Here is a 19,207-nt window from a genome sequence, read left to right on the forward strand (position 1 = left end):
TCACACCTCAGTTACACAGGGCAGGAAAGTTCCTGAAACAGCCAAGCCCACTGGCTGCAAGACTTTCCTAAACTGAGAGCACAGCTCAAAGGAGGAATCACTTTTCTGACTGTCTGGATTTGGTGTAGGTGTAAGTTCTGCTACAGGATCACACACCCCAGGGGAAGCTTGTGAGGGAGCTCAGGGCTCATCCCTGAGCTCACACTGCCTTGGACACCTACAAGGATTTCCATCACCTTCCAAGACAATCACAAAGTACTCAAATGGCCAACTGAACCAAAGAAAAACCCCAGAAATAATCCCTTTCACACACTTGAGGCTCACATACCTGAAAACCTTCCTCTCCAGCAGCTCCCCTTATCAATCTAATCAAGCCCCACTGATGGCAACAAGACTCCTTACCAACCCAGGTACAATGGGTGCTTCTTATTACCCCTCCCAGGGCACAGGTGCTGCTCCTTTGCCACGTGCTCAGCCCCAGCCAACCCCTCTGAGGGCAGCCCTTGCCACCCCAGGTACCACAGGTGTTCCCTACCACCCTCCCAGGGCACAGGTGCTGCTCCTTTGCCACGTGCTCAGCCCCAGCCAACCCCTCTGAGGGCAACCCTTGCCACCCCAGGTACCACAGGTGTTCCCTACCACCCTCCCAGGGCACAGGTGCTGCTCCTTTGCCATGGGCTCAGCCTCCAGCCAGGCTCACCTCAGCTGGTTCCTGTGCTGGGACACCATGGGAAGGGCACAGGGACGTACAGCCAGGGCCCCCCAGACACACTCTGCCCATCTCTGTGTCACTCCACAAGGGGCACCTCCCTCCAAGGCAGGGCACCCCCCAGATGCACTGAACAGCCTCCCAACTGCACTGAAAACCCACTCAGTGCACTGAACACCCACCCACTGCACTGAACACCCTCCCAACTGCACTGAAAACCCACTCAGTGCACTGAACACCCACCCACTGCACTGAACACCCTCCCAACTGCATTGAACACCCACCCAACTGCACTGAACACCCACCCAGATGCACTGAACACCCACCCACTGCACTGAACAGCCTCCCAACTGCACTGAACACCCACCCAACTGCACTGAACACCCACCCAGATGCACTGAACACCCACCCAGTGCACTGAACAGCCTCCCAACTGCATTGAACAGCCACCCAGTGCACTGAACAGCCTCCCAACTGCATTGAACAGCCTCCCAACTGCACTGAACAGCCACCCAGTGCACTGAACAGCCTCTCAACTGCACTGAACACCCACCCACTGCACTGAACACCCACCCACTGCACTGAACACCCACCCACTGCACTGAACACCCTCCCAACTGCACTGAACACCCACCCAGTGCACTGAACACCCACCCAGTGCACTGAACAGCCTCCCAGTGCACTGAACACTCACCCAGTGCACTGAACACTCACCCAGTGCACTGAACACCCACCCAGTGCACTGAACACCCACCCACTGCACTGAACACCCTCCCAACTGCACTGAACAGCCTCCCAGTGCACTGAACACTCACCCACTGCACTGAACACCCACCCAACTGCACTGAACAGCCTCCCAGTGCACTGAACACTCACCCACTGCACTGAACACCCACCCAGTGCACTGAACACCCACCCACTGCACTGAACACCCTCCCAACTGCATTGAACACCCACCCAGTGCACTGAACACCCACCCACTGCACTGAACACCCTCCCAACTGCACTGAACATCCACCCAGTGCACTGAACACCCACCCAGTGCACTGAACACCCACCCAACTGCACTGAACACCCACCCAACTGCATTGAACACCCATGCAGTGCACTGAACACCCACCCAACTGCACTGAACACCCACCCACTGCACTGAACAGCCTCCCAACTGCACTGAACACCCACCCACTGCACTGAACACCTCCTGGCTGGCCCTGCTTTTTCCCTCTCTGAATAGGAGAATGATTCTTTGCATGTCATTTGAAAGAGTCCAAAGCAATTTGAAGTCCAACAAGCTGTAAAACTCAAGAGTTTGTCACCACATTGTTAACGTCTGAAATGCTCCAGGTACAAACAAACACCAATATGTCTAATAATTTGCATAATATATCAAGAATTCTATGGCAATTGTGATATGCAAGCACACAAACTCACAGATTAAGCTAAGGAGTGGTCTCTATTTACATTAACTGTAGTAAAACTTCCCCCCAGTTTTCAGTGTTGATGAATACTAATGGCTTTCACACACAAAATTGAAGTGTACCTTTCTGTCCAGTTTACTTTTTCTAAAGAGTGGCAAGTGCCTGAAGAGAAACTGAACTAGAAGAAACTCTTCATGGAAAATAAAAGGATTGCAGTTTTGATTTCCTTTAAATACAGACACAAAATGACTGGCCTTCTTTTCCAAGATAACATTAGATAGCAGCTCTAAGCACTTTTATCCAGCACAAGCCATTTATTATTCTTTGTTTCCTCTTTCCACAAACAGCCTAAGACTTTCCAAGACTCCAAATTAAAGACTTTCATATGGCAAATTTAAGTCACGCGAAGTTCAAAAGGAGTGTAAGTGCAGAACAATATTAAGAATGTAAATCTAGATGTACATTAATTGTGTTCAGTGTGCAACAAAAGCTTATCTTCCTCAATCATCAAGAAAATTCAGGGTAGGTCTCTATTAAAGTGCACTCAGAACCAGGAACTTGGGGTTGTATTGCTTCTTGTATCTCTGTCCAACTGGAAAGGATCACGAGCGATTACTCGTTGCGACTCCTGTTTTGCTCCAAAGTAGGGCAGCCAGCTCAGCACTTTTCCTAAGATTAGGAGACTTGTCTGCCCTACATATGCTTTAGGCTGGAACCAATCAGCTGAGCTGAAATGTGCAGCAAACTGACGATTTTCGTGTCAGTCATTTTCAGTTGCAGTGCACAAAACAGGTAGAAAAGGATCAGACTGTAAACACTTCTATAATTTGCTTTGCTCTATTATCCTTCACTAAGGAGCTCAATGATTTCCTTGCTATTTCATTAACACTTCATCTTTATAATCATCATATTTTATTATTCATTAATAACTCTTTAACTACTTGTTTTCTCCACCACTTTCCATTTCATTTTTGTACACTGAATATCTCATACAGGAAGAAGAAAACTGAGCACTGAACTTCATCCAACAGATTTCACAGTACTAGGACAGGCAGGATGCAAATAAGTTCTGCAAGAAGCCTTAAATCAGAACTTTAAAAACATATGAAACAAAATAATTCCATGATTTTTTGACTGAAATACTTTTATTTACTCTCTCTCCCCCACACAAGCCATCTGTAAGAGGTTTGTTGCTATTTGGAGAAAGAGGTTAAATAATAGAAGGTTGCTTTTTTGAGTTCAAAATAGTAATGTCTTCAAACAAAATCAGCTATTTGGAAGATCAGGACTGCAGAAAATGTTTAGTTGAAATTGTTTTTAACTAGTTTTCCTTAAAAGTTGACTGGTCTCATTTTCTAGAGCTGCTGAGCACCCACAGACCCCCAGAGAAGTCATTGCCTTGAAAATGTAAGTTAATTATGAAAACAAAAAAAACCTTTCACGCTGGTTTTTCCTTTCACATTTAAGACATAAACATTGCCAACCCCCTGGTAAGATATTTCTGTCAGATTGCACCACTCAAAACTATTCGTGGGTATCAGCAGCAACGCAGCAACAAAAACAATGGAAGGTTACAAATAAAACAAGCCAGCCTGCTCAGTGTTGTGAGTATGAACACAGTATTTTGGCAGAGGGACAAACATACCTTTCATCAGCTGCAGAGCCTCAGTGTCCGTGGTTATATAATCCAAAGGGGGCTCAGCAGCATTTCCCACAATATCCACAAGTTTCAGCTCTTGCAGAGCCCGTTAACCACCAGGTATAAATCCAGAGTTGAGATGTTAAGCAGCTGGACAGTGGGGTTTGCAGCACTGCTGAAGAACTGATTCCCAGCTGTATCCACCGCTCCAGGAGAATGCAGCATGGCACCCATCACACCCTGGGGTCCTGGCAGCCAGCCCACTTTCCTGCCAGCCACGCTCTGACCTGTTCAAACAAGAGGACAAAGTGTTAGTGCAGCACAGGAACTCTGCTGCACCTCTCGGGGACTCACACACAAATAGAAACTTCCATTCCTCTGAAGAATTCCAAACACGTATTTCTGCACAGATTTAGACACTCCTTAACCCAAAGCCTGGTGATGGCATTTCACTTTAAAACATCACCAGGCTGGAGTATAACAGAAGAAGGTTTAAGAAAAAGGCTTTCATATATCTCTACAGATTTCAGTTTTATATTCCAGAAAGCACTGAAGTGACAGAAAAGAAAGGTAATAGAAAGGCTTTTCAACTGCCCTGGCAGGTATTTCCAACTAATAAAAACAGTAAGTCAATAAAAAAGCCTCAAGTAGCAAAAATAAATCTCGTCAACCCTTTTGAAGGGAACATATTGGTACGATGGAGAAAAGAACTTCATGGTGACCTTTTTCCCTCCTCAGCCCTATCTCAGTGTCCCCCCAGCACCTCCACCAGCAGATGTGCTGCTTCAGCTGGGCCTGCACTGTGAGGACCACTGTGGACACTGGGCCCAGCAGTGAGCAAGCCAAAGCAGCCCAACCTCTGTCTGCTTGTTCTGGTACTCTGTGCAATTCCTTCAGGAGCACAAACAGCAAAGTTTGCTTAGGCTGGGAACAGGACTATGAGGAGAGGAGAGGAGAGAAAAGCCTCAGTACTTTGCAGAGGGAACAACACAGTGAAGAACAACATCAGGTCTACCAAGCAGGAGTGCAAGAAAGTGGAAAGAACGAAATTCCACACAAAGAGCAAGGAAGAGGAACTAGAAGAAGCTTTTAGAGACTGGAAGATGCACATACACAAAGACAAGGAGAAAGGAGAAGGTGAATATGGTGAAGGGCTATTGCTAAAAGCTCTGTCTGTGCAACTAAGATGCATGTAGGGCCGACCACAGAAGAGTAAGTTTAGAGGAGAGAACAAGAAGTTGTGTTATGTTTGCTTTACATCAGGGGAAACTTGAGCGTGTCTATGTACACATGAAAGGAAGATCCTAGCAAAAGGAGTTTCCCATGAGAAATGCAAGCAAGCATAAAGGTAGAAGAGTAGGTGGTGAGGGATCAGGAAGGAGGAGAAGGAGTGACAACAGAAAGTGAAAAAGTAGAGGCTTCAGAAATTCTGACATGGGTAAATCCAAGGAGAGAGAGGGACAATAGGGAAGTTGGGACAAGAAAATAACACAGGAAAGAGAAAGTAGAGAATAGGGATTAAAAAGAGGAAAAGTGATGGTTGTTACATAGCAGAGAAAAAAAGGATGGGGTGATAAGACACTACCTTGATCAAAGAGAACTAAGAAAAGTACAAAGAGCACATGAGTAAGTTTTCTGAAGTTGCGATGCTTGCTCTAAAAAGTGCAAATACTGAAAAGGAATGGAACAAAAGCCAAGGCGACTCTTGCGTTCACAAAGGGACGAAGAAGCAAACTGCGTGGTGCAGGGGAAGCGCAGCCAACGAAGGGCCAGCCTGGTCTGACCCTTCCCGCTCTCCCCGCTCGCTGTGATCAACGCATTCGGAAGAACAAAGTCCTCATTCTGGTCCCTCTCCTCCTAAAGTTGTCGCTCGGCACTCCGGCGCACCTTGGGCCCCTCGGATGGTCCCACAGCAGAGCGTGTGACCCTCTTCTGTGTGTGCCGCTCCCGGCCCAAGTTGGCACACGGCGGAGCCCCCACCATGCCCCTGGTGCCCTCCGCAATGCCACGGCCCCACTGCCCCCCAGTCCCTGGCCAGGGCCGCCGGGACTCCTACAAGCCCATCAAGTTTTCCCCGTCTTCAGCTTTCCTCTGTCCCAATTCTTTTGAAAGCACAGCCCGACCTAGAAAGCCCTCCGAGTCCGCTTCCCCCCGCCAAAAAAAAAAAACCAAACAAAAAAACAAATCAAAAAAACCCCACACGCAAAAACCCCCCAAAATAAGTTAAACTCTTAAAATAAAACACAAAGCAGACGCAAGAAGAAGGCAAGACCTCCCCAAGAAGTGCCCCCGAGCCCGCATTACCGGAGCTGGGGCGGAATGAGTGCCTTCTCCTCCCCAAAAATACCTGCATGTGCTCCCCAAAGTACAAAGGAGAGGCTGGGCTGGCCCGCAGTCGCCGCTGGTTCCCAGCCCTGGGCGCGGATGGCAGCGCGGAGGAGGGGGCGACGAGGCAGCCGCCAAAGAACAATAAACCCCAAGTCCAAACGTACCTTGTCCTCGCTCTAAATTGTGCAACCAGATTCCCTTCGAAGCCTACGACGGGGGTCTTTGCTTTTAAGCGGCGGGAGAGCTCGGAGAAAGTTGAGTAAATCTCTCCGGATAAAGTTGCCGAAGATGAGATAACCCGGGAGAGGCGAGGCAGAGATGCAGAGTTCATCCGAGTTTCTCCTTTTGTTCAAGTTGCCCGAGCAGACAAAGAGCGGCAGCGGCGGCAGGTCCCGCGCTCCCCCCGCCCCGGGGTCCCGCACTGCCCTCGCCCCGCTCCGCCCCCGCCGCAACTTTCCAAAGTCTGCCCCATCCTCGGCGGCCCCGGCGCAAAACTTTCCTCGGACTGAGCCTCCCCGAGCAAGAAAACAATTTCATTCAAGGCGGGGGAGTGGGGGGTGGAAAGGGAGAGAACCATCTCTCAAATCATTATTTCCGGTAGATGCACCTCTTTGTTTGGATTCCCCCGAATGTCAGTGAGGACAAGCCTCCGAGGATCTGCTTTCGGACAGTTTCATCTCCCGGAATGAGATGGGCAAGCGCGGGACGCAAAGAAAAAGAACTTTAAAAGAAAGAAAGGCGGGAGGGAAAGTAAATACAGAACAATATAAAACTCCGGAGTTGCGAAACGAACTCTTTTTTCATGGATACGGGAAGTACATAAATAAACAAGTGAAGGGGAATTTCGGAAGCCTGTTGCTTCTCCTCCCGCTCCCCTTCTCCCTTTTCCGGAGCCCGTAACAAAAAGGAGCCCCGCGAAAGCTCCGGGCCGGCTCCGTGCCCGCTCCTGGCATCCCTACCTGTTGCGTAGAGCGCAAAGACGGGCCCGACCGCAGCCGTTCCACAGAAACCAGAGGGAAGGAGGGGGCCGCCCTCAGCCCCCGGCCCCGTCACCTGCCCTCGGGCCGGGGGTGGCCGGCGGAGCCCACAGCGCTGCCCGGCCCCGGGGGCTCGGCCCCGTCGGGGCGCCCGGTCCGTCCGAGCGCGGGGCGGGGCCGGGTGCGCTCAGCCTCGCACCGAGACAAAGCAGCGCCGGGCAGCGCGGCCCCTCACCTCGGAGCGAGAGCGTGGGGCTGAAGGGGCACCTTCCCCCTCAGCCCTCCTCCTCCTCCTCCTCGGCGCCCCCGGCCCTGTGGGCTCGGGCTCGTGCTGAGGGCTGTGGGAAGGGGCTCGTGCTGAGGGCTGTGGGAAGGGGCTCGTGCCGGGGGGCTGTGAGCATGGGCTCGTGCCGGGGGGCTGTGGGAAGGGGCTCGTGCCGGGGGACTGTGGGCTCGGGCTCGTGCTGAGGGCTGTGGGAAGGGGCTCGTGCCGGGGGACTGTGGGCTCGGGCTCGTGCTGAGGGCTGTGGGAATGGGCTCGTGCCGGGGTGCTGTGGGCTCGGGCTCGTGCCGGGGGGCTGTGGGAAGCGGCTCGTGCCGGGGGGCTGTGGGAAGGGGCTCGTGCCGGGGGGCTGTGGGAAGCGGCTCGTGCCGGGGAGCTGTGGGCTCGGGCTCGTGCCGGGGGGCTGTGGGCTCGGGGTCGTGCTGAGGGCTGTGGGCTCGGGCTCGTGCTGAGGGCTGTGGCGCGAGCGCCCGGCTCAGCCCCTCGAGGTGCCGCTGCCCACCCAGGGCCACACAAAAGCGCCGGGGACAGCCCTGCCGCCTTAGCCCGTCCCGGACCCCAACTAACACCCAACTCTTGTGCCCACCTGGCAGCGGCCGAAGCGAGCGGGGCGGCCCGCCCGGAGCGGGACCCCCGTCGGGGCGGAGGGTCTGGGGCTCCCGGGGAAGGGCGGCCACACGGACGCGGCGCCCGTTGTGTGCACGAGGGTGCGCGTGTGCCCGCGCGACGGGGCATCGGGGGCGCGCGTGTGTGTGCGTGTGCCCGCGGGACGGTGGCATCGGGGGCGCGTGTGCGTGTGTGTGCCCGCGGGACGGGGGCATCGGGGGCGCGTGTGCGTGTGTGTGCGCGCTGCGGGGGCACCGGGGGCGCGCGTGTGCGTGTGTGTGCGCGCTGCGGGGCCGCGCATGGCCCGCGGGGGTATCTCGCGACTCTGTGCCCTGTGAGTGCCGGTGTCACACCGCAGTGTCCCCAGCGGCACCTCCCCGCCACCGGAGCTGTCCTACCAGGCCTCAAGGATATCCCACTTGCTTTTGTTTTTCTCTTTTTTTTCCCCTAAAAGCAAAAGAAACCTTGAAAAAGTTAGTGGGAAATGGTAGTTAGCAGCCCACACCCGACACTGTAGGGCTGGTTTTTCAAAGTCAGAAAACAGAGGAAGATGCTCAGATGTGGGGGCTTTAGAAGGAAAAAACAGGATGGGAAGGACACACTATTGAGCCTTCAGTGTCCTGTTGACACCTCCTACAGTCCCTGCTCACCTATGTCCCTTCCTATTTCCCTGCAGTTCATGCTCATTCCATGCTAGCAACCCCAACTTGTCCTTCCAGCTCCTTTCCCTCTGCCAACCTTCCCCAGCTTTGAAGCTCACTCAAACCATTCCCTCCTACCCGATGCTATCAGCCTCAAAACTGTCCTCCCAAATATTTTGCAACTCCTCATGCAGGATCAACCTTTTTGCTCCAGAGAAACTGCCCCCAGCTCTTTCACTGCTGCCTGTGATTTATGTTGCTCTCAAGCATCATCTTCCCACCTTCTGCAGCAGAGCAGTGTTGTGGGTCTTCATTGTAGTTTCTGAGCAGAAATGATAATCATAACATAATGCCAGGCATGAGAAGTGCATTCTTGTAGTCATTCCTTGCCATTCCCTTCACCTTCTCCCCTTCTGCACTGAGTGCTCTGGAGCAACTATCATAACACTGCTACAATTTCCTCCTAACTTGTTTTCTACACACCATTTCTCCCTTCCCTCCATTTCTGACTTTTCACTGATCCAAGGCTTTTATTCTCTCCATTTACACCATTTCCATGGTTGTTTTGTCCATGGTTCTCTTTCCACCTCTGCACTTTTGTTTCCTTTATCCTTTGGTTTCATGGTGTAAGAGGAATGGCAACTGTAAAATGTATTAATGGTGATATTTGTGTTCTGTAAGTGAAAAATAAACCTTGCACACAGAAAATTACCTACTCTTCAATAAGCACTGACTTCTTTGCTCCATGTGCCTTCTCCCCAGCATCAGAAAATACTTGGTACTTTATGTCAGTGATGTTTGGTTTAATAAATCCATGGAAATTATGGGAACCCATCTCCAGCATTGTGCCAGCTGAGGAGAGGGCAAACACAATGACCCAGATTACAATACTCCATTTTGCCTGACATTCATCCCTTAAAAAACAGTGGAAAGGCTGACATGGGATTAAACTCAAGGAGAATTAAGGATAATGGTTCTAAAGCAGAGTTCCTTCAGTTCTTCTTTTTTGCCTTTGTATTCAGATTTCACTGTGGCTGTAGGATGGATTCTGATTGCTCTGCTTTGAAGAAAGCCACAACAGTGAAGAAATATCCCCTAGAGTGCCAATATTTAAACATTTACAAATGCCAGTGACCAAGTCTCTTCTGGCTCCCAACTAATGGAGAAAAGTGGCCTAAAATGCACATATTTAGCTTTCAAATCCTTGACTGCCCCACTGCAAACCTACATTTCTCTTAATTCTTTCAGCCTCAGCTACCTGAATCTCTTTCTGACTCCATATGACTTTTATTCTTCTTCCCAAGTCTCCTTGAAGAAAAGCTTCATCAGAATTCAACCTCAACATAAATTCAGGACTTTTAAGATCAGAAAAGTTCATTAAATCATCATATAAAAGGTCAATCTTTTTTCCTCAAGCTGGATCCAATTTCTCCTGTATTTAGCCTGGTTGCCCATATTCCTGGCAAGTCTGACTGCCAGGAAGGTTTTCCATTTTGCTAAAACATCGTGTGATACCAGTCAACAACTCTCAAGAGCAAAGTCAACTCTAACACTTGCTGTAAAAGCAAAAAAAAAATCCTTACTCACTTTAAATCAAAATTTGTTTGGCTTTAACTTCTAGTTACTTTTTAAAATTAACTTCATGTCTCACCATCACATTAAATTAGTGTACAGCTAATTTCATAAATGGGGGCCTGAAAGCAAGACTGGCTGCCCAGGACAGGAAACCTTCCTGCAGAGATGATGTACTCACAGGATTGTTTTCATCTCTTTGAGAGATCACTCACAGTAACTTGTTTAGCTTCCATTACATTTCCCAAGAAGAGATAGAACTGCTTGAAGTTTGCCACCAAATCATTGTCCCAGAGCAGCCCAGAAGAGGAGTGCTGGTTTCAGCCCTCTCTATTTTAATATATCAATATTAAACTCACAGAATCATAGCAAAGTTAGAGTGCAGCAGCTGCAGGGACTGTCTGTGCTTTTACTGTGAGAAAAGACTGCACAAGAAGTTCCTTGGTGGTGTTTGGCCCGTGGAACCACCACTCATCTCCCAGGAGCATCTGCCAGCTCTGACTGACTCAGCTTGTGGATGTTGGCACATGTAGGAACTTGGGCAGAACAGCAGGTGATCAACTAAAGGGGGTCTTTTAGTGGGTAAGTCAGAGGACCTTTCGAGTTCTGCTGTCCCAGCAAACTAGAACTCGATATTCTGGTTGGAGCTTTCTCCATGCAGAGGCTGATTTCACCACTGTTCTTCCTTGGGGAAGTGTGAATCAAATCATTGGGTTAACCCACTCCTGGGAATGGAAAGAGCAAGACTGAAACCTGCAAATGAGAGAATTGTTTTGGCAGGCATACATCCTTCTCTGTAATTCCCTGTCACACATGCTCAGAAAATTCATAGACTGATTATCTTTGGGGGAGGAAACCCAAAACAAAATAAACCCCAGTGCACACACATCCTTCTCTGCAATTCCCTGTGACACATGCTCAGAAAATTCATGGAATCATTATTTTTGGGGAGGGGGGAAACCCAAAACAAACCAAAAACCAAACCCAAGCTATATTTCAAAGGATAGAAAAAGAAGTTTTCCAGCACTGCATTCTTTGAAATCACCTCAAAGTTATTCATAACATCTGTACTCTAGAAAAAGAAAATATAATTGGTAACTGATTTGCAACAACCTGCATTTCCCTTATGTTTTCTTTTAAGCCAGCAAAAAGGGTAATGAAATCTTTCCAGTCTTCTTTTCCATCAAGTCTCCATTTTCATCGAGCCAAGGAAAGTCTTAGCTCAGAGACCCCATAAACACACCTCCTTTTAAGATAAGTACACCTGAGCTTCTTTGCCACATCCATTTCTATCTTCTTTTCTTGCAAAATCATTACTTTTCCATATTCTTGTTCCCATTAAACTACATATGAGCACTACTTAAATAGATTGCTATTGTTAAAGTAAGACTAAGTTTGGGGAGTTCTGTTTCAGTCTTGCTTTCTCCAACCTTGAAGTTTTAAAACATTAACTTGGACTTAATCCCTCCTGAAAACTTGGATCTGTTTGAGACATACTAAGTTTAAATATAGCTACAAGAATTTGATATTTTATACAATTATCTAATATACCCAGACCTTCACCTTCAAATTGGTAAGAAAAATATGGCAATTTGTTTTGAATGTTTGAGACTAACCTTCAAATCTATTGTTTGATAATATCCATTCCTCTCACCCCCTGACAATGTTCAAGTCATTTCTAGTTGCTTTTCAACTGATTTAAATAATTACCCTCCTCTCTGGCTTATATGGAGAACATCAACCTTTCCAGTTCATCAGTTCATTTAAGAAATCACCCCCCAGTGCTGACAAGGGTGCTGGAATCAGCGTGAACTCCTTGGTTCATAAAACTTTCTGAGAAGTCACCTCAATATTTTTGAAGCAGGGAGACTACAAAGTCCTTGTCTTGAATTTCCTCATGTAGAGAATATACAGGACAACGCCAAGAAGAAGATTTGAATCCTAATTACAACCTTGGCCTTTTTCAACAGGGCTTTGTGCACTTTGTTATCACAAGAAACATCTGTTTGTACCTTAATAACAGATTTTTGTGCCTTCATAACACCAGACAGAGACACAGACAGAGTTTGTGGCTGGCACAGTCTAATTTAGGACTTCCCCATCTCCACGGCCATGAGCAGTCAGTCCCCCAAAGAAATGCACTTCTGCTTCATGTGGGTGAGGTCCTACTGTGTGCAGCCCTCAGAAAAGCCAGAAGACACTCTGTGGGACAGCACACACTTCCCCTGCATGCACAGAGGGACAGGAGGGAGAACCAGCCCAGGGGGGCAGAGCTGCTCCCAGCCCCAGCTGCCAGCAGGGACCAGGGCACAGGAAACCCGTGTACCCAGAGGTGCTGGCAGCTTCTGGGACAACTGGAAAGCACCAGTGAAGGAGGGACAGAGTGAATAGCTGAGGAAAGGCAAGAGGTTGAAGGACAGACTGTGCTCCAGCACCCTGTCAGAGGCCATGCAAGAAGGCAAAGCTTCCTCTGAGCACCACGAGAGTGCCCTGCAGTCCCACCCCCAGCAGCACACCAGGGTTTTCTCACCCTGCAAAGTGCCATGTGCTGCCCACAGAGCCAGCCAGCCAGCCAGCCCAGCCTCCCTGCCCTGCAGTCCCACCCCCAGCAGCACACCAGGGTTTTCTCACCCTGCAAAGTGCCATGTGCTGCCCACAGAGCCAGCCAGCCAGCCAGCCCAGCCTCCCTGCCCTGCAGTCCCACCCCCAGCAGCACACCAGGGTTTTCTCACCCTGCAAAGTGCCATGTGCTGCCCACAGAGCCAGCCAGCCAGCCCAGCCTCCCTGCCCTGCCCAGCCTCTGCCTCTGCCTCTGCCCTGGGTGAGCACTGACCCGCTGGGGCCGAAGGGCTGATGAGTTTGACCCTTTCCAACAGAAATGGCTGTGGCAGAAATGCAGACACACCTGCCACTGGCAAGGACCATGGAATGTAATTTGTTTTTGCAAGAAACACCGAGGTCACCCTAAGCACAGAAATACTACAGCAGCCCTGGCAAACCCAGCACAGTAAATAGAGACATGAGATAAACTAACTGTCTGCTTTTCCATTTGCCTGTGACCTCTATTACTGTTCTTTGTGCCTTTGCCTGTAACCTCTGTAATTGCCTCTTTGGGCCTTTAGGTCAATATCATTATCAGGCCCAACACTGCCACTGCTCTCAGATTTTTCAAATGAAGCCTCACGTGGGAAGTTAAAACCCTGTTCTGTTTGTGACTTGTTTAAAAATGTGCTTTGACTAATGCAGAACAGTTTCCATAATAGATCCATATTCACAAAAAGGTAGTTAGTCTTATCCACTTATTTCTCTTTTGTTACTGTTTACAAAAAATAATTTACCTACTTTGCTAATATTTTTCAAAGCATATCCTTGTTTTAATAAGAACTTAGTAAAATACAAACTGGACACTGAAAACCAACATCTGGAGGAGTCCCAGTCTTGAATAATCTTATTTGGTATCAATGAGATACATGTAAAAATGATGCCAGTCTGATAAAAGTTGAATTTATCTCTGTATTCCAGCAGTAAGAAGATAAAACATATCCAGAGTCCCAATGGGATATTGTTTGTGCTCCCTCAAGAAAGCTGAGGTGTGTATTTGGTAAAAGAGTAGATAGTTTTCCTTACACTCATGATTCATAAGCAGGGATTTTATCCAGCTGTCAATGAAATGCCTGGAAAAATGTCTATATAGGTCAAATTGTAGAGTAATAAAGCTCAAACAAGCCTGTTCTCTCCAAATTTGTGCTTAGCACAATGCCAGAGGTGGCATGAAAGAAAAATGGCATTGACAATATGCCACTGTTTGGGATCAGATTGGAGAGATGCATAATCTGTCAGGAATTCAAATTCCAAACTCTGTTTTTACCACACACAAACACACTGTGAGAGTGGGTAACTCATGGGGTCCATGAGTCAATAAGTATTTTATATTACACACAACTATTTTCAATAACACATTCACAGGGACAACAATTAATGTTTCTGTTTGTTTGTTTGTTTGTTTGACAAAGTGAACTAAAGTCAGGGTGTGGGAGAGGGTAAAGAGAAGCTGCTTCCTTGGGGATGACAGGAAAAGTCTGGAGAAAATCACCCTATTCATCCAAGAGGCAGATTCTGCCCAGCCAAGAAGCAGGCAGGGGCTGTATTGGCACCCAAAGGCTGAGGCTGGTGTTGTCTCTGCACATTGAAAGGATCAGCTACCAGGACTGTAATTCTAAGAAACCCTCCTATTAATGGATAAAACTCAACTGTGCACTCTTCAGCACAGGCTGGGCACTGAGAAATGAGATGGTCCTCAAGGTTCCCACAGTTGCAGGCTATGAAATTTGCTTCCCTGGTGCAGTTCAGAGCCACAGCCCGGGGGCAATGGGGCTCCCACCATTCCCTGCACAGGTCACCAACTGGCCACCAGCTTGCAATGACTCCTGGCTATTTCCAACTGGGATTTAAATCAGGGACCTGAAGTAAAGACACTCATCCTATTAGCAGCTCCTGAGCCATGTAGATTCCAGTGGAGCAGGGTTTAACTCTTCTTAAGCTTCCTTCACACAGATAAAAATGCTCCTGAAAGATCTGAGATGAAGAAGAGTCAGCCTTAAATATTGATGGGAAGCCTCATTTCCCTTCTCTCCAGTGAGAACTCTAGAAAGCTCTGGGTTGCATTATTCATTCCCTCAGCCACCTCTGTGTGTGAGAGCAGTTCCAGCCATTTCTCAGCTTTGGTGATGGCTGAATATGCAGATTTTGGATTCTGAGACACAGATCAGAAACACCTGGACACAGATATCTAAAGCACTGGAAGTATTTCTGGTGGGGGGTTGTTTCATGCAGACACTGCACACAAAGGGTCAGTTTAAGAGCATAGAATGACTTGTGGGAAATTTCCTAAATCATTAATAACAAAGTCCACGAGGTTTGCACTTCCATTGCCACAACCAATTAAACACATAAAACAAAAAAATTAATGTAACCCAATTTCTCCCACCTTCATTGAATCTGAAAGTTCCACTCCAGGAAAAAAAAGTTTCTGCTAATTCAAAATATGAATTGCTGGCAAACCATGGAACTTGAAAAAAAAATAAAAAGCTCAGAGAGCTACAGATGGAAAATTTAGGTCATTATAAGTAACCACATCAATAGAACAAAAATCTGTGAAAAACTGAAATTCCTGGAAATCTTGTTTATTGCTAACCACAACTAGAGGCAGCAGAACAATTATTACCCTACTGATGCTGAGCTTCCAGCCACCATATGATCACCAGAATTCTTTTTTCAACCAATTTGAGTTTTAAAAGGTGTCTAGTTATGTTGTTTGCTTCCTACATTTCTTGCTGAAAATCACACAGATAATATATTTATATTAACAGTAAAATTCAAGTCACTGTTCTAATAAAGAATTCTAAGAAAAATAAAAGTTCTGAAGTTCAAATCAGTGTGAAAACAAATTCTTTCCTTGATGATAAAATCAGGAAAGCACAACAAATGTTCTAGTGTTGTAGGGTTTTAAAATATTTAAAATTTAATAATATTTTTGACCCATAAACAAATATAAATATAATATAAATATAAATATATGTAAAGAAATATACCTGATGAGGGAAATGTCCTTTGAAGTGACCACAGACAACAGGGCTTTCTAGAAATGGCAGATATTTTACATCTTAGGACTAAACACCCAGTAAGGGGATGGACAGCAAATCAGCTGTACCAAATCAGATGCTCAGCCAGGCCTGTGCTGATCCCTCTGTACAAAATGCTGCACACACACCAGAGTCAGGAAACAGAGAAATAGTTTTGTATGAAGAGTTAGCAGGACTTACAATACCAAGAAACATTTAGATGTAACTGCAGCCCAAAAGACTCAAATTTCTCAAATTCTCTCCAAAGCCATGTGGTTAACTTGCCTTTTCCATGCTGAGAAGTTCTTGTTGCCTTCTGGCTCCTGGAGAAGGGCACCCACCTGGAGAGGCATTCTGAGGACAGAGCAGAGCAATGGGATTTATTTAAACACCTGACACCCACTGAGCCCATCCTTTCTGACAGCCAGGACTGACTGTCCCACACTCTCTGCATCACAGGGGGCTCACACACAACTTTCTTGTGCTCCCCATCACGTTGTGGAGCCTGTGCAGACCCCGACAGAGGAAAAGCACCAGCTGGTCCAGCCCAGAGCTCCCTGTAAGGACCTGGCTGTGCTCACACAGCACTTGGGGCACTCTGAGCCCACGTGCCACCCTCACCCATGGAAGGACAGATGGCCCTGGAGGAGGAGGGACACTGGTGGCCTGTCACAGCCTGTGGCTGATGCCCCCAGCACTGCAACCTGCCCCTGTGGGCACCTTTGCCAGTCCCTCTGCTGTGGGTGCACAGAGAGGATCAGCTGCCAGAAACTGGGTGTGTTATTGTGCATTGTCACAACACTTCAATGTATTTGAGTTTAAAAGGTCATGACAAGGATTCTTGAAGTCATGGCATTGGGACCTGTTGCTGTCTGCAAGAGGTATAACCACCTCCATCAGTGGCTTAAATTGTGCAACAGGATCTATTAAAAATAAGAAATAAAATCAAGTTTTCCCTTTCTGAGCCACTGCTGCCCTTCCCAGCTTCAGCTGGTTCTCACCATCCTCTCCCTGCTGACTCACAGCCCCAGCTGGGGCTGGCAGGTGGCTTAAACTACATCCTGCAGGAGGTTCTCCTTGTGCTAAATGACTCCTCATTTCCAGTCACTGGTGAAGAGAATTATCTCAGCTTTTACTGCCAAACAAATACCTTTAAACTCAGACTGGGCATTAATAAACAAGCCCTATTGCACAAAGTAGCCAAGTTCAGAAGCAGAAGAGAATTATTTCAGAAGGGGAATCCTGACTAGGAGAAGTGACTTTGTCTCCTGCCATGGGCATAATCCAAAGCAGATTTGAAGCACTGGGGCCTTTTCTGCTTGAGTTCAGTGCACAAATTTCATAAGATAGCACTTTCTGAGTTCTCATGAGAAAGGTATGAAATCCCAAAGCCAGCCAGAACCACCAAGGCCTGTTTGCACAGTCTCAGGCTGCACTGTGGGTGATAAGTAGCTAATTAACATGTGAGCCAATCTTCACTTTCTCATCTCCAGTGCTGCTATTTAAGCAATGTTTGGGTCTCAGGGTGTTTCAGAATAGAACAAACAGAACAAAAAAGGCCTTTAGCTCAGCAGGAAGGACCAGGTGGAGCTGTGATGGGGATCACCCTCACTCCTCCTGAGCCTGCACAGCCTTTGTGAGGCAAAGCTGTTCACCCCCAGGAGGGGGGATTAGGGTATTTATTTATAATTTATGCTGTTTAGAAAAGCTGCTGTCAGCTCAACCCAAGCCCCAAACTGGCAGAAAGTGCCAGGGGCAGAACACAGAAGTTCAGTGCCTTGGGAGGTTTTTGTGGCCCTTCTCTCCACTGTCACCTTTGCTACCAAATCCCAACTGTTCCCTTTGGGTTGGGGGTGTCAGAGACTTGCATTGGTTCAGTTGTACAACAGGATTTCTGTAGCTGAACTAAAAGCAGCCTCTTTTCCTTCTTAATTAAGGGCAGCATCATTTTGTTTACTTTCCATTATAGCCTATTTAAATAGTTCAAAGCCTTTATTTTTGGAATGTAGTTTCTGGGATATACATCCATTCCACTGAACTATAAAAAGAAACATTTGATCAGAGTAAGTAATTTCTGTGATAGCATCAGAGGTAACACATTATCCAATTCAACACATTATTATGGAATAATACATTAATTCCTCCTTTAATCTGAATGGCTACTTTATTAAAAACCCCTTTGCACAAAGGATCAAATTAAATCTAATCCCTGATATGACACCCACTAAAATGGACAAGGCCTAAAGTAACTTACATCCTCTTTCATCTCAGTGTTATTCTATATGGCAGGAAACCTTCGAGGACTGTTTATCAGGAATTAATCAGAACTCACCCTACAAGCAGGGCACCCTCAGAATTTTAAACATTTCCTATCTCCATAAGGCACACAAAGAAAACCACAGGGATTAAAAGCAGAATGGTCCATTTCTTCCTGTTCCATTAGGCTGAAATCTGCTTCTGAACTGTGAGAAGGCACAGTGGCAGTTGGGCTGAGCAGCCCCAGACCATGCAGGCAATGGCACAACCAGCTGGCACACTCACAGCAGTGCTTTGGCACGAGCTCCACAGTGGTGACAGGGTAGAAATAACCCCCTGCATCAAAACCACTGCTCCAAGCAACTCCAGCAAGCCTGGCCCAGAATCCTTTGTCCCTGTCCTGGAGGCTCAGGACAGCTGGGGACTTCACCTCTAACTCTGGCACCAGCTTGGATGGAAAAGTCACCATGGACCTTGCAGGAGCTCCTGTCCCAGGTGGCTGCCTCTTCTTTCTCCTGGTACAGAGCTCAGCTCCAACACAGCCCCTCTGGGCTCCTGAAGAAGTCTGGGAAGGCTTTGCCATGTGCTCTCAGCTCCAACACAGCCCCTCTGGGCTCCCGAAGAAGCCTGGGAAGGCTTTGCCATGTGCCCTCAGCTCCAACACAGCCCCTCTGGACTCCTGAAGTCTGGGAAGGCTTTGCCATGTGCCCTCAGCTCCAACACAGCCCCTCTGGACTCCTGAAGTCTGGGAAGGCTTTGCCATGTGCCCTCAGCTCCAACACAGCCCCTCTGGACTCCTGAAGAAGCCTGGGAAGGCTTTGCCATGTGCCCTCAGCTCCAACACAGCCCCTCTGGACTCCTGAAGCCTGGGAAGGCTTTGCCATGTGCTCTCAGCTCCAACACAGCCCCTCTGGGCTCCCAAAGTCTGGGAAGGCTTTGCCATGTGCCCTCAGCTCCAACACAGCCCCTCTGGGCTCCTGAAGAAGTCTGGGAAGGCTTTGCCATGTGCCCTCAGCTACAACACAGCCCCTCTGGGCTCCTGAAGAAGCCTGGGAAGGCTTTGCCATGTGCTCTCAGCTCCAACACAGCCCCTCTGGACTCCTGAAGCCTGGGAAGGCTTTGCCATGTGCCCTCAGGTCCAACACAGCCCCTCTGGA

General features: G+C 48.1%; 1 protein-coding gene and 1 long non-coding RNA gene across 3 annotated transcripts in view; both read right to left on the reverse strand.

Moving 5' to 3' along the window:
- The window catches only part of LOC139671014 (uncharacterized), a 354,063-nt gene extending 346,853 nt beyond the window's left edge, over positions 1 to 7,210 (reverse strand). The window contains exons 1-2 of one of the 2 annotated variants that reach the window (XR_011697644.1): positions 7,054 to 7,210; positions 3,773 to 4,053 (exon numbers count right to left, since the gene is read on the reverse strand). This is a non-coding gene — a long non-coding RNA (uncharacterized lncRNA). Of the gene's footprint in view, positions 1 to 3,772; positions 4,054 to 6,258; positions 6,425 to 7,053 lie in introns of those variants that run through there. The other variant, XR_011697643.1, reaches the window with a different exon arrangement.
- Positions 7,211 to 7,302: 92 nt separating this feature from the next.
- Positions 7,303 to 8,175, reverse strand: LOC139670926 (uncharacterized). Its single transcript, XM_071553075.1, has one exon. The coding sequence runs from the start codon at positions 8,173 to 8,175 to the stop codon at positions 7,303 to 7,305; it is 873 nt and encodes a 290-aa protein (XP_071409176.1).
- Between the last annotated feature and the right edge of the window lie 11,032 nt (positions 8,176 to 19,207).

This window comes from Pithys albifrons, chromosome 4 (genome assembly GCF_047495875.1).
Source record: "Pithys albifrons albifrons isolate INPA30051 chromosome 4, PitAlb_v1, whole genome shotgun sequence".
Taxonomy (NCBI): Eukaryota; Metazoa; Chordata; class Aves; order Passeriformes; family Thamnophilidae; genus Pithys; species Pithys albifrons.